The sequence below is a fragment of the Achroia grisella genome, unplaced genomic scaffold, assembly GCF_030625045.1.
Source record: "Achroia grisella isolate CSIRO2021 unplaced genomic scaffold, CSIRO_AGI_Agris_v1 utg517, whole genome shotgun sequence".
NCBI classification, from domain to species: domain Eukaryota; kingdom Metazoa; phylum Arthropoda; class Insecta; order Lepidoptera; family Pyralidae; genus Achroia; species Achroia grisella.
This window is the reverse complement of record NW_026712910.1, coordinates 66189-78026: the sequence shown is the minus strand read 5'-3', so window position 1 is coordinate 78026 and position 11838 is coordinate 66189. Positions and strand designations below refer to the sequence as shown.

Genomic DNA, 11838 nt, shown 5'->3' with positions numbered 1-11838 from the left:
GCAATTAAACCAAATAATCAAATCAAATTGTACGAAAAGTTACTGCAATCTCTATCAGGACCTTATTATGCCAATTCATCATCACCGTTATGAATATTAAGACAACTAAGAAAATCTACGCATATGCAGTTTATAAAGAATAAATTATTAATAGAATAACAATAGTAATATTCAATGAGTCCCTGACAAATTTGATTACGTGGTGTTGATAATGCTTGCTTTTCATGTTATTAGGCAACGGTTATAGGGTCGTCCTCTAATTATATAAAAAACTGTATATATACACAAATAACTATAAAATTTATAAGTTCAGCGTATCTATATAGTATTAAAGAATGGTTATGTTTACATAGTCCGGTTGAAGGGTCTAACATTTTATACAAACTAGTTTGCCCATTGTAAATTTTGTTTGGAAATTAATGGTCTCTGTAATTTGTATGGTATCGACAGGGCTACCGTTTTAAATTAGGGACGGACTGGGCTGTCGGCTGCGCAATGGGTTAAGAGTACTTACGAGGCTTTTTATAACCCTGTTGATGGTTTGGTATTTTTTGCGAGTTCTTTATTATTATTCTAAAAATAATACACAATTACTTTTCTGTTACAAAAAAATATTCTTTCATATCTACATTAAATATACTCATTATTATCTCAAATACGCACAGAATTATGTTAATATTTGCGAGGAGAACACCATAAAACGAAAGTAATATCTTGGGTCAAATTCATGTTTTAATAGGAATATTTTGATAACCTCATCACTGCTCATAATTTTAGAGAAATATCAACCTCATTTTTCTGCTAAACAAAATTTCAATTTAACATTTTACGCTTTTGAACTTGGCTCGCATTGTTTCTTTTATTTGGCAAAGAACCCTTTTGAATTAGTTGATACTCAGTAATTGTTTTAATAATTTTCAAAAAGAATATATACAAATGTAAATATATAATTATAACGTGATTAATATAAAACCGACGAGACCGTGTTTACGAGAAGTAAATATTATAGAAAGTTCCTAAACTTAAACGTGGTCACATAGGCTGATGTATTTCATTTAACTGCTTTTTTTGTAATTGGAAAGACAAACTTGATAGAAATGATTGTGAGACATTCACAGTTCAATACGTATATATAGGAAAGACATCTTAGTCCTCCGCAATAGCAACGCATGAGGGGGCGGATACGGGCCTTACATTACCTTACATCATTACCTGGTGCTGTTCATGTACATAGGCAACGGTAATCGCTCGAAATCTGATAAATGATAACACTTATCATGTTTCGAGCCGTCAATATGTGTACCACTGAATTACTTAAAACTACAATGAAATTTGTTATTATAATTTCAAAGGAACTATCTGAATAAATATCTAAAATTTCAGAAATTCTATTATTTATTGTTCTTGGTGCTGTTCTATTAATTACGTCTACAGATGAGAGTTGCCGGTTTCTATCAGCTTGGTTATTATGTTAAATAGGTATTAAAAACTGATACAATGCCGGGAATATTCTTTCTGACCTTGTACAAAACAGCGTTGTATTATCAGCTGTCACGATTATGGTTTGCACCAAATTTCACAAGTTGGCTACGACATATGTACTGGTATGTAACGCAAATAAAAGTCATACCAGTGATCCATAACTACATTGGAAGAAACAGTCCAATGGCGTTGTGCCAACGATAATGTCTCCCAAGGAACCCTTGCTGAAGAAATAATGAGAGAAATCTGACAGTAGATAACCATCTTTATTTGATATTATTGTCTTTTATTTTAGAGGCGAAGTAAATGGAATGGCTACAAATATGAAATATTACTTTATTATTCTTATATATTGTAATTCATCATACAATAAATAAGAAACTGATAAAAAATCAATGTAATAATGGTGCAATAGTGAAAAAACTCACTATCTTTGTCTATATGTTAATACGTGAAGAAATTTGTTTATATAGAAAATGAGTGCAGATTGGTAATATTAAAAAAATATGATTGTAATTCAATGAATAAGAAAACTTTAAACACACTACTATGTCTTTGTCACACACACCCTCCTTTGTTTATTATAAAAGTCTGTGATCAAATTGATAATAGATAAATATAGTTTGACTTTAATATTCTTTATCTTAGTCTTACTGAATGTTAATTAATTAATCATACGAGGGTTGAATTCGCGACTATTGGAAGTAAGGGTGTATGCTACAACACTACACTACTAGTTCGAAACAATGTTGAAAGTTATTGTTTAAGAAGATTATAGAAAAATTGAACATTTTTCTTAAATTAGTGCACTAAAACAGACGTTCACTTTTCTCAAAACAAAACCCTTTCTCTCTCTCTCTTCAATTTTATTAACAAAATCGGCTAGAATGAGCTGTTCTTTAAATCCATCAGAGTGTTTTTGTAATGACGAAATACTCGAAAATCTCAGTAATTAATACAGTGTATTAAAATTTATAAGCATAAATTAATGTACATATTTTATCTTAAGCGAGTTAACACAATAAATAAGCAGTGGAGACAATGTTGCATAAGCATTATTGATAATTTTATAAATAAACTTCAAGTTTGAAATTTCGTGGATATTAAGATTACATAGATCACGATAAGTCAAAAGATGGCAGTACTGGTCTTTATATCCTTTGCGATAATTGAATGTAAAATATGTTAGTATGTAAAGAAAACCATATCAAAACAAGCAATTATTAATTAATTACTCTTAAATAATGCATCAGCGACGCGCGTTGAATCAGTATTTATCGTTTATGAATAATTAACTAAATGAAAATCATTAGTATTTATTACTGAGGCAATATTATTTCTTAATACATTTCTTTACCTTATCCAAACAACCTTCTAAGAAAAATAGTAGAATTAGAAAACTTCTAATTACATAATAATATAAATTTAGAGAATAAGAGTAAAGAATAGGACAACATTACGTACGGACAACGTTACATACCTGATCTTTTTAAAATAAAATGCTATTGAAAAATAAATTTAGGAAATCCTAACATGTCTCAATTTATCTCTATTAAACTAGGACTATGTCAGATGCAGCGGCAGTGCTGAATATTGGAATTAAAAAATACATAGGTAGGAATATTTTGTTCTACAAATACTGGCAGAGATTCATGAGCACGTTGATGGTAGTTTATTAACCTGATACTTTTGGGAAATCCTTTTGATCTAAATAATAATCATCGTAAGATAGGAATGGAGACGATGCTACGTTACTACGTTACTTACCCTTGGACCAACACCTGAAGTCTATTGATACTATTTTATTTCAGAATACAGCACTCTTCTTGTTACTAAACACTACACCGGAATCAAGGTAAGAATTATAAATATATCACCTGGTTACAATCCATTCAGTTGTGAACTCAGTTGAAAACAAACAGCATGTCTAACACTTTATAATGATGTATTTCTATTTTGAGAGATTTGCTTTATGACCAATGATTGTGTGAGTTTTAAATAGTACAGTTACACTAACACAGTTATTATCTTAATTAGGGTAGATAGGATTGATCGACTGTTTTTTCCCAGAATGCCAATAATTTAAAGGTACCTTCATAATAAATAATTTACAACCCGCTCATATTGAAAGTGTTCGATAAAGGATAACAAAATAATAAAAAAAGTTAACAAGGTATGTTGTGTTGAACTGTTGTATCAAGTCTGTGTTCGCTGTTTGGAAATTACATTTTTTAACAGCTATTCGTTTGTAAATTTGATGCAACAATGTGTTGTATGGAATTGAATCGTTAAAGCACAGATTAAATAACTTCCGTAGGTCGTCCAACCTGACATGAAAACCTGACAGCCTACAGACTAAGCTAACTAATGAAAGAATCAAAGATAGAAAATACAAAATGTGGTAAAAGATCTCTTAAAAAATAATGCAATAACTTCTAATAACTGGATTATTACGATTTATTTTTTTATAAAATCACAAGCTCGAATTTACTATTTTATTTCTTTGATTTGAACTTTCTTCAACACATAGCGTTGTGGTAATTTTATCTAAATAATGAACTGCGTAGTTGAAATTCCGAACGTTTCAGTTAAAATTTATTACTGAATGAATAACTTTTTTGTCTTCGCTTTCAGTCTCATTTATATAGAAATAGAATTTAACTTTATGCGTTTAATTTTTATTCTTTCACCTTAAATAGAATATAGTATTATATCATTATTATTTTTATATCACCTAAGATTCAGTCTACGTATATCTGTGCGAAAAGAGTGTAAAAATTTGCTATAAAATGAAATAAAAATACCAACTTTTGTTGTAAATGACATATATAGTTACAAAATAAATGACAACACAATATTATCAACAAATAATATTATCTACCTTAACATATCGCAACATATTGTGTAAATATTTTCGCACAGAAGAGATAAATTCAATCAAATACCTACCTAAATTATTTTAGAAAATTATTTTTTTATCATCATTATGCGATATTAGTGCCCCTTATGCATTTGAGAGCATTAAGGTTCTTCTCATCCTGATGCCTATCTATCCTGTAATTTAATAGGACTTAATATACTAAAACTAAATTCATTCAAAATTTGATTGTGCATGCATAACAGTATATTTAACAGGTAACAGTAAAATTTTTATACCCTTTAAAAATGAATATCTATAGTAAAAAATGCTGAAGCAATAAGCATGATCAATAAATTCCACAAAGATGAATGAAGGTAAAATTAATCAAACGTTGAGAAATTTTAATTCGGAAATTCCCACCTGTCGTGTTAAATTAATGGTTCGCGTTACGAAGCCTGTGCATTTAAGTGTTAGAACAGTACTGATTATTTAATGTTATGATATTACAATAACAATTAGGTAAATGTAAATAACGGAATGAATAATAATGGTATGAAAATGCAAAAAATGTAATGAATTCGCATCAAATTCGCTACAAAAATAGATCATACCCACATTTGTAAATCCATATAGAATAATTTACCAATAATTAACGCAGACAGCATCGCAAGATAAAAGTAGGTAATTACTAATAAAGTATTATATTTGAGAACAGAAGTGTCCGGTTATTGTCTCATCTATTACGTCATCTTTTGGTAAACAAATTAGAAGAAATGGATAAAAATGAAGGAGCAGACATTTAAATATAAAAATCAAATAACATAAGGTAAGCTAAGGAATACAGCAAAGGTATGGAGAAATGTTGGGTATGTATGAATCTGGTTGATATGCATAACAAAAAAAATGATCAAAACTGATACGGAATAAGAACTTAGATTTAATGATAACGATCATTATATATTTAAAATAATAAATTAGACTCAGCTCGTATTATCTGTGACATAAACACAACTATGATATTTAAGACCCTAATTTAGATGCGCCACGGTCGTTGACTTCAGATGTGAGGACTATTTAATTGTCACGTCAAAAGAAACCCTCTTTGAGTCTTGCACGCGTGCTTGTTGATACTATATGCATACATCGTCGGAGGTCACTGCGGTATGGCACGTTGCCATAGTAACTAGTGTATAAAACTACTAATGACTTGCATGTTAAATCAGTAGCATCTACATCTATTTTTATTAAAGAATATATTTAAAACTTTGATAGTAAACTATTGTGTAGTTGTTTGTTATTAGTTACATTTGTATATGGCACAATACGTAATTATCATCTCCAACTAAGCTGCGTATCTATAATTTTTATAACTGATACACGACTATTATATAGAATAGTCTGGATTCATATTATGTTTATATATATATTTATATATGTATTATGATATAATTTAACACGATTATAATCATGATTGCAATGACATACAAGTCGACGGCCTACCTGATGGTAAGCGCGAATCGTCTATGTAAATACATGAACGGATTTACAGACATCACGTTATTAAATGAAACTCGTCATACCACCCATACGTTGCTGTATCAGACCAAGACATCATGCCCCTTATACTGTAATTTATCTGCTCAATCGCATCTTATGATCGAAACAAAGCAAGCTGCTTGCCGACTGAAACAGGTGAGACTGCATAATCGACGCAAACCACTTACATACATAGTTTACCTCTGTTATTATAAATGACTTCTAGCAAATGTAAGACAATGAATGTCATGTTCGTAAACTTAAGTTCTATTGAAATATGAAATTCCTTTTGGAACACTGTGCAGTAAGATGATATTAGGTAAAAATACACGTCTGTAATTTTACGTTACATTAAGATACCCCTATATTTTTCCACAATTACATAATTTGACAATTGCGTTTGCCACCTCAGTGGTATAAAAAACTGATAAGCAGCACATTGTTTACGATAACAACATTGGGTTATCATAAATGGAAGCATATTGACAATTATGTCCTCCGTATCAAAATAAACATTGGTTAGAGTGGGGAAAGACGAGACGTATAAGAGAACAATAGTCTGATCACTACAAAAAAATTGTTATTGATTCATAGATTGACAGAGTACTTGGTAGTGTTTGAAACTATACATTTGGATTCGGAGATAATATAAATGGCAATAATATTGAGAAGACAAATTTTCTTATAATGGCGCCAAGAGGAGACAATTATTTGGAAATTGCCCATCAAAGGGCTGTAGAAAAGAAAACTCACGTCAGTTTTCCTCAATTGAAATATCCTTCACTTAGAGATGAAGGTTTCAAGGATCCTATTCAATGGTTGACTGGAAAAGCTTTGGATGACGGTGCCGAAGGCTTGTGGAGAGTGCATGATAAAATATATGATTTAGATTCCTTCATTTTACATCATCCTGGTGGATCTGAATGGCTCGAGTTGACAAAAGTATGTAAAAAACTAACTGTATTTTATATAAATTCTTAATTTAGGCAGTTTACATAATCAATTTAAACAAAATTGCATAAAAATAATATATGTATGTAGCAGTATTTTGTCATAAAAAGTTGTTTAATGATCATAATTTTATTTTACCAATGCGACATGTTAATATTATGTACTCGTATTTATAGTAAACATGATTTACAGGGAACTGATATAACAGAAGCTTTCGAAGTACATCATTTGAATCCATCAATATATAAAATTCTAGAGAAATACTATGTGAAACCAGCAGCGACACCAAGAAATTCACCATTTACCTTTAAGAAGGATGATTTCTATGATTCATTGAAAAAAGATGTTGTAGAAGAATTAAAGAAAATACCAAAAGGCGTTGGCACAAGAACAGATCAAATTATAGATGGATTGCTATTTACACTTCTGGTTACTTCTGTTCTAGCATGTTACTCTAGTAATTACTGGGTGGCCACTGTCTCTTATTTTATAGCGTCATTGTCTATGGCATGGGCGATGGTAGCTTCCCATAATTACATTCATAGAAAATCCAACTGGAGAATGTACGTCTTTAATATAGGCTTATGGTCGTACAGGTACGTAAACAACTTTTGATTATATTTAAATTTTCTTGTCTTTTATACTAATGTATATAATTATATGTTTTCAGAGACTTTAGAGTATCTCACGCGTTATCACATCATTTGTTCCCTAACACTCTTATGGATTTAGAGATTAGTGGATTCGAACCATTGGTGCATTGGATCCCGAAACGCAATGTTCCGATACACGCCAATTTTGCATTTTTAATTGAAAATGCACTATTTCCATTTTTATTCATTTTAACATTTATGAAAAAGTAAGTAAACTGCAAATACTCATAATAGGATTAAGCACACACGAATTTGTATGTTATTATGTAAGTTCTTGTGTATATATTATATTTAGTTTATTAACATAATACTTAATTTATAGTACTACTACTATTAATATAGCACTTCTCTATTCAAGTCTAAAGTAGTATAAATATTAGTCTACTAATTTCACTTTATAATAATTTCTAAATTTTAAAAACAATGACCTTTTTATAACAACGTTGGGTTTATAGCGATTTCACTATCTATCATTTAGATACGTATATATATATTTCTTATATTTGCCTATAATTTTTATTTACGCTACCACTGATCATCATGAACTATAAACCGTCTGGTTTATAGTTCGTAATGATCAGTGGTAGCAACAATATTTCGCCGAACGGCTGAAAACAATAAATTATTTACCAAATATTATACAATATATAAAACCTTTAGAATATAATTTACCTACTTGAGCTTTACTGACAGCCGTGCAAATTGGCCTCATGAACCCTTTATTAGTTGATATCATTATTGGTTAATTTCAAGTTCTGTACCATTAGCGTCAACAGTACGAGGAAAACAGATATCTATTCTAAATAAGATTACTTCTTTCGTTATTAAGTGACGCAAATTATATAAATAAACGCAAAAATAGATTCTGGTTGCACGAAAGTTTATTGTTATTTTTTTTAATTTATTTCACAGCAAAGTATGGAACTTATCTGGCATGCCAATATCATTTGGCCTTACTAATTAGCTACAATATTGCATAATTAATGAGAGTAGTGATATCTCTATTGGTGGAATGTTCGGCTGCACTCTGGCGATCTTAAAGTAGTGGACTTTGATAAAAGGAACATAATATAATGCACAAAATTTTAAGTTTTATTCAAATTGTTTAATCATTGCCAAATTGAGACATTAAATAGTATTTTTTCACGTAATATACATATATATAGAAAGTTTCTGGATTGTATTTTAAGCGATCTGTTGAATCGGCATTCACTATCACATCAGATTGTTTTTGAAATTAGTCGTAAATTTTTATTATTTTTTACAGGGTTATTCTAAATTTCATAAGAAAGGATTACTTTAAAGATCATTACCGATGGCATGACATGATTGGACTTTCTATTCCGATTTGGATGTGGATAGTTAGCGGTGTTCCTTTCGTTGAGGCTTTTAAAATGTGGTTGTGGATTAACTGCACTGCAAGTTATATATTCTATACGATTGGATCAAACGCAGCTCATCATCATCCGAAATTATTCCACGATGGCGATGAACTAAGGTATTTATAAATATTCTATAATATAATTAGCTACTCGCCCCGGCTTTGCTCGGGTGTACATGTATTATATATATAAACCTTCTTCCAGAATCACTCTATCTATTAAAAAAACTGCTTCGATATCCATTGCGTAGTTTTAAAGCCTTAAGCATACATAGGGACAGACAGCGACAGCGACTTTATTTTATACTATGTAATGATAAACTAATAATATAGTTAGTGTGTCTATAACGCTCTCAACTTTTGGGAGTGAACTATTTTTAGCCTAGAATCTAACAATGTACTATCGTACAAATAACGTACTAACATTACAATAAACGAATGTGGTTCATTTTGCTTAAACCACAATGGTGGTAATTAAGTGTACGGCCCGCCTAATGTTAATTTAGCCTATGGACGTCCGTAACACCACCGACCTACCGTTTGCCAATCCAAACTGTTCGATATAAAATAATCATAACAATATTATCGCAATTACGGTTATCATAATATACAGCCACATTATTTATATTATAAGTAACTAGGAGGCCTAGTTTCAATTTTTATACGAGATGGTTATATATGTATAGATTAACATTTAAATTTTATAACTCTTGCGGTATATGTGCATCTGCCATTTTTATTTTTCCTTAAAACATCGTAGATAGCATCCTGTTTACGTTGCACCACCACTTTGTGAATTAGAATATGGCTGATACAAAAAATAGTACATCTATATTTTTTTTTTTTAATACCCACAAAAAAACTGTTTTAATCCGACAGATGGTGGTATACTTGCCTTTTCTTTTGCTATATTCGGGTCAAAATTACCTAGTTATATATGAACTTATAAATTGTAGTGTTCAATACAACATTGACAGTGGACAATACGTCTGACTACACTTACGGTAATAATAACCGTGAAGATATTTTATTAATATTAATTATATATATTTTAGAGAGCCGATTCGAGACTGGGGTGTACATGAGGTGGAAGCAGTGATAGATCGAACAGACATCAACGACAATTTGTTTAAAGTGATGACTTTCTTTGGAGACCACACCCTGCATCATCTATTCCCGACTCTAGATCATGGATTGTTACCATATTTGTATCCCGTATTTTTGAAAAACGTTGAGAAATTCAAGGTCAAGTTTAGAACTACAACTCAGTTTAATTTATTTATTCAACAAATTAAGGTTACAATGAAAAGAGAACCTAATCTTTTGTCTGACAGTGAATAGGATTCATATATTAATATTAGTATTAGGCTTGTGGTAGAATATTGATATATACATATTTTTATTATGGTTGTAGTTTATTGTACGTTTTTTACATTTCACACATACATTGGTTGTGACGTTTCGCAGAGATATCGTGTCGGATTTATTTCTAACCATGTTCTTGGTTTAACAAAGAAACTAGATCATAAAATGAATAAACATTGTTGATTGTATCATAAAATATACTCAGGTAGTATATTTTTCGCAACATCATCTGAAAAACATTTTTGATATAAAATATTATGTCTATGTCAGTTCCTCGTGATACAATCTATATACATGCCAAATTTCATTAATATTCGGTCAGTCGTTGTTTCGTAATGAGATATCAAATAGACAAACAGACAGGATCACTTTTCTTACAGTAGTATAGATTAGAATTAAATAAACTTATATTAAGTACAAATACCTAGAAGTAAAATTAATCGAATATAATATCTAGCAGGTCGTTTAGATATTACGTTAACAATTTGTTAACTTATTTTCAAATTAGTAATTACTTAAAAATTAAATAAAATATTAAAATAAGTACTAGTAGCAGACAAACAAACTATAATATAGTGATATTTCCCAGTGCCAGTTTCGTAAAGAGCATTTATTACTATTATTTATTGTTATTTTTGTAATTAACTTTAAAACAAATATTCATAATAGAATACATTATTTTTCTTAATAAATTTTTTAATGATGTAATTGAATTTTTAATTTAAATACATTATTCATTACACTGTTTACAATATATCATTAACTGCTACCCGTACCGTCACTCGGAGGCAGTCGGGCTACGTCCGAGTGACATATGGCGAAAAGTAATATAATTTCAAACTTTTAAGTTGTTATGGCTGTTATGGCAACAAAATGTTAAGGCTTTCAAGCATAACAAAAAACCAAGAAAGTCACTTTGTATTTATAAATTTAATATTAGTATAGTTTTAGATGTATCGACTATATATATCTGTAACTATACATAACTGTAAACTTTATATATATAAATATAAAATATGTAAATAATTATGGATCGGAGTGCGCCACTTACGCTTAGTAAATATTGACTGTATATTATTTATCATTATTTACAGTCGATAAACATAGAAGACTACAATTAATTTTAACATTATGAGTTTATGTAATATTTTGATAATGAAATATTTGTTTATAGATAATTATTGACCCTGGCGACCGCTCCATGTGAATACCTAACCACAGTGTATATATACTTACATATATAATATCTTTACATCTTATGTGTATATGACTTTGCTAATAGTCTTTTTATGTGTCTGTGAACTAAATATGAGAATTACGCTGCGTTCTTGGTCTCAAAGTAATATATGGGTATTGTACTACAAGCGTTACAATCGATTGTCGATATTAGCAACACAGTTTTATACTTCTGTGAATGTCATCGTTTCTTCAGTGAATTGGTAAACGTTTTTCTGTTTCAAATAAATAAATAAAATCAATTTTGTAACATTCATATATGTTCTAATAGGTAAGTCGTATGCTTGTTTGCCATTCCAGTCATAATGTTTACATGAATGTTTGGTATATTACCAAACATTCATGTAAACATTATTAGACCAACAAAATTATTA

The 11838-nt window shown here is 29.9% G+C and overlaps 1 protein-coding gene across 1 annotated transcript; it reads left to right on the top strand.

The window, feature by feature from the left end:
- Positions 1 to 6477: 6477 nt before the first annotated feature.
- On the top strand, positions 6478 to 10827 carry LOC131847284 (cytochrome b5-related protein-like). Its single transcript, XM_059196826.1, has 5 exons — positions 6478 to 6820; positions 7022 to 7425; positions 7500 to 7688; positions 8750 to 8980; positions 9919 to 10827. The coding sequence occupies exons 1-5, from the start codon at positions 6566 to 6568 to the stop codon at positions 10202 to 10204; spliced, it is 1365 nt and encodes a 454-aa protein (XP_059052809.1). The 5' UTR covers positions 6478 to 6565; the 3' UTR covers positions 10205 to 10827.
- Positions 10828 to 11838: the final 1011 nt, after the last annotated feature.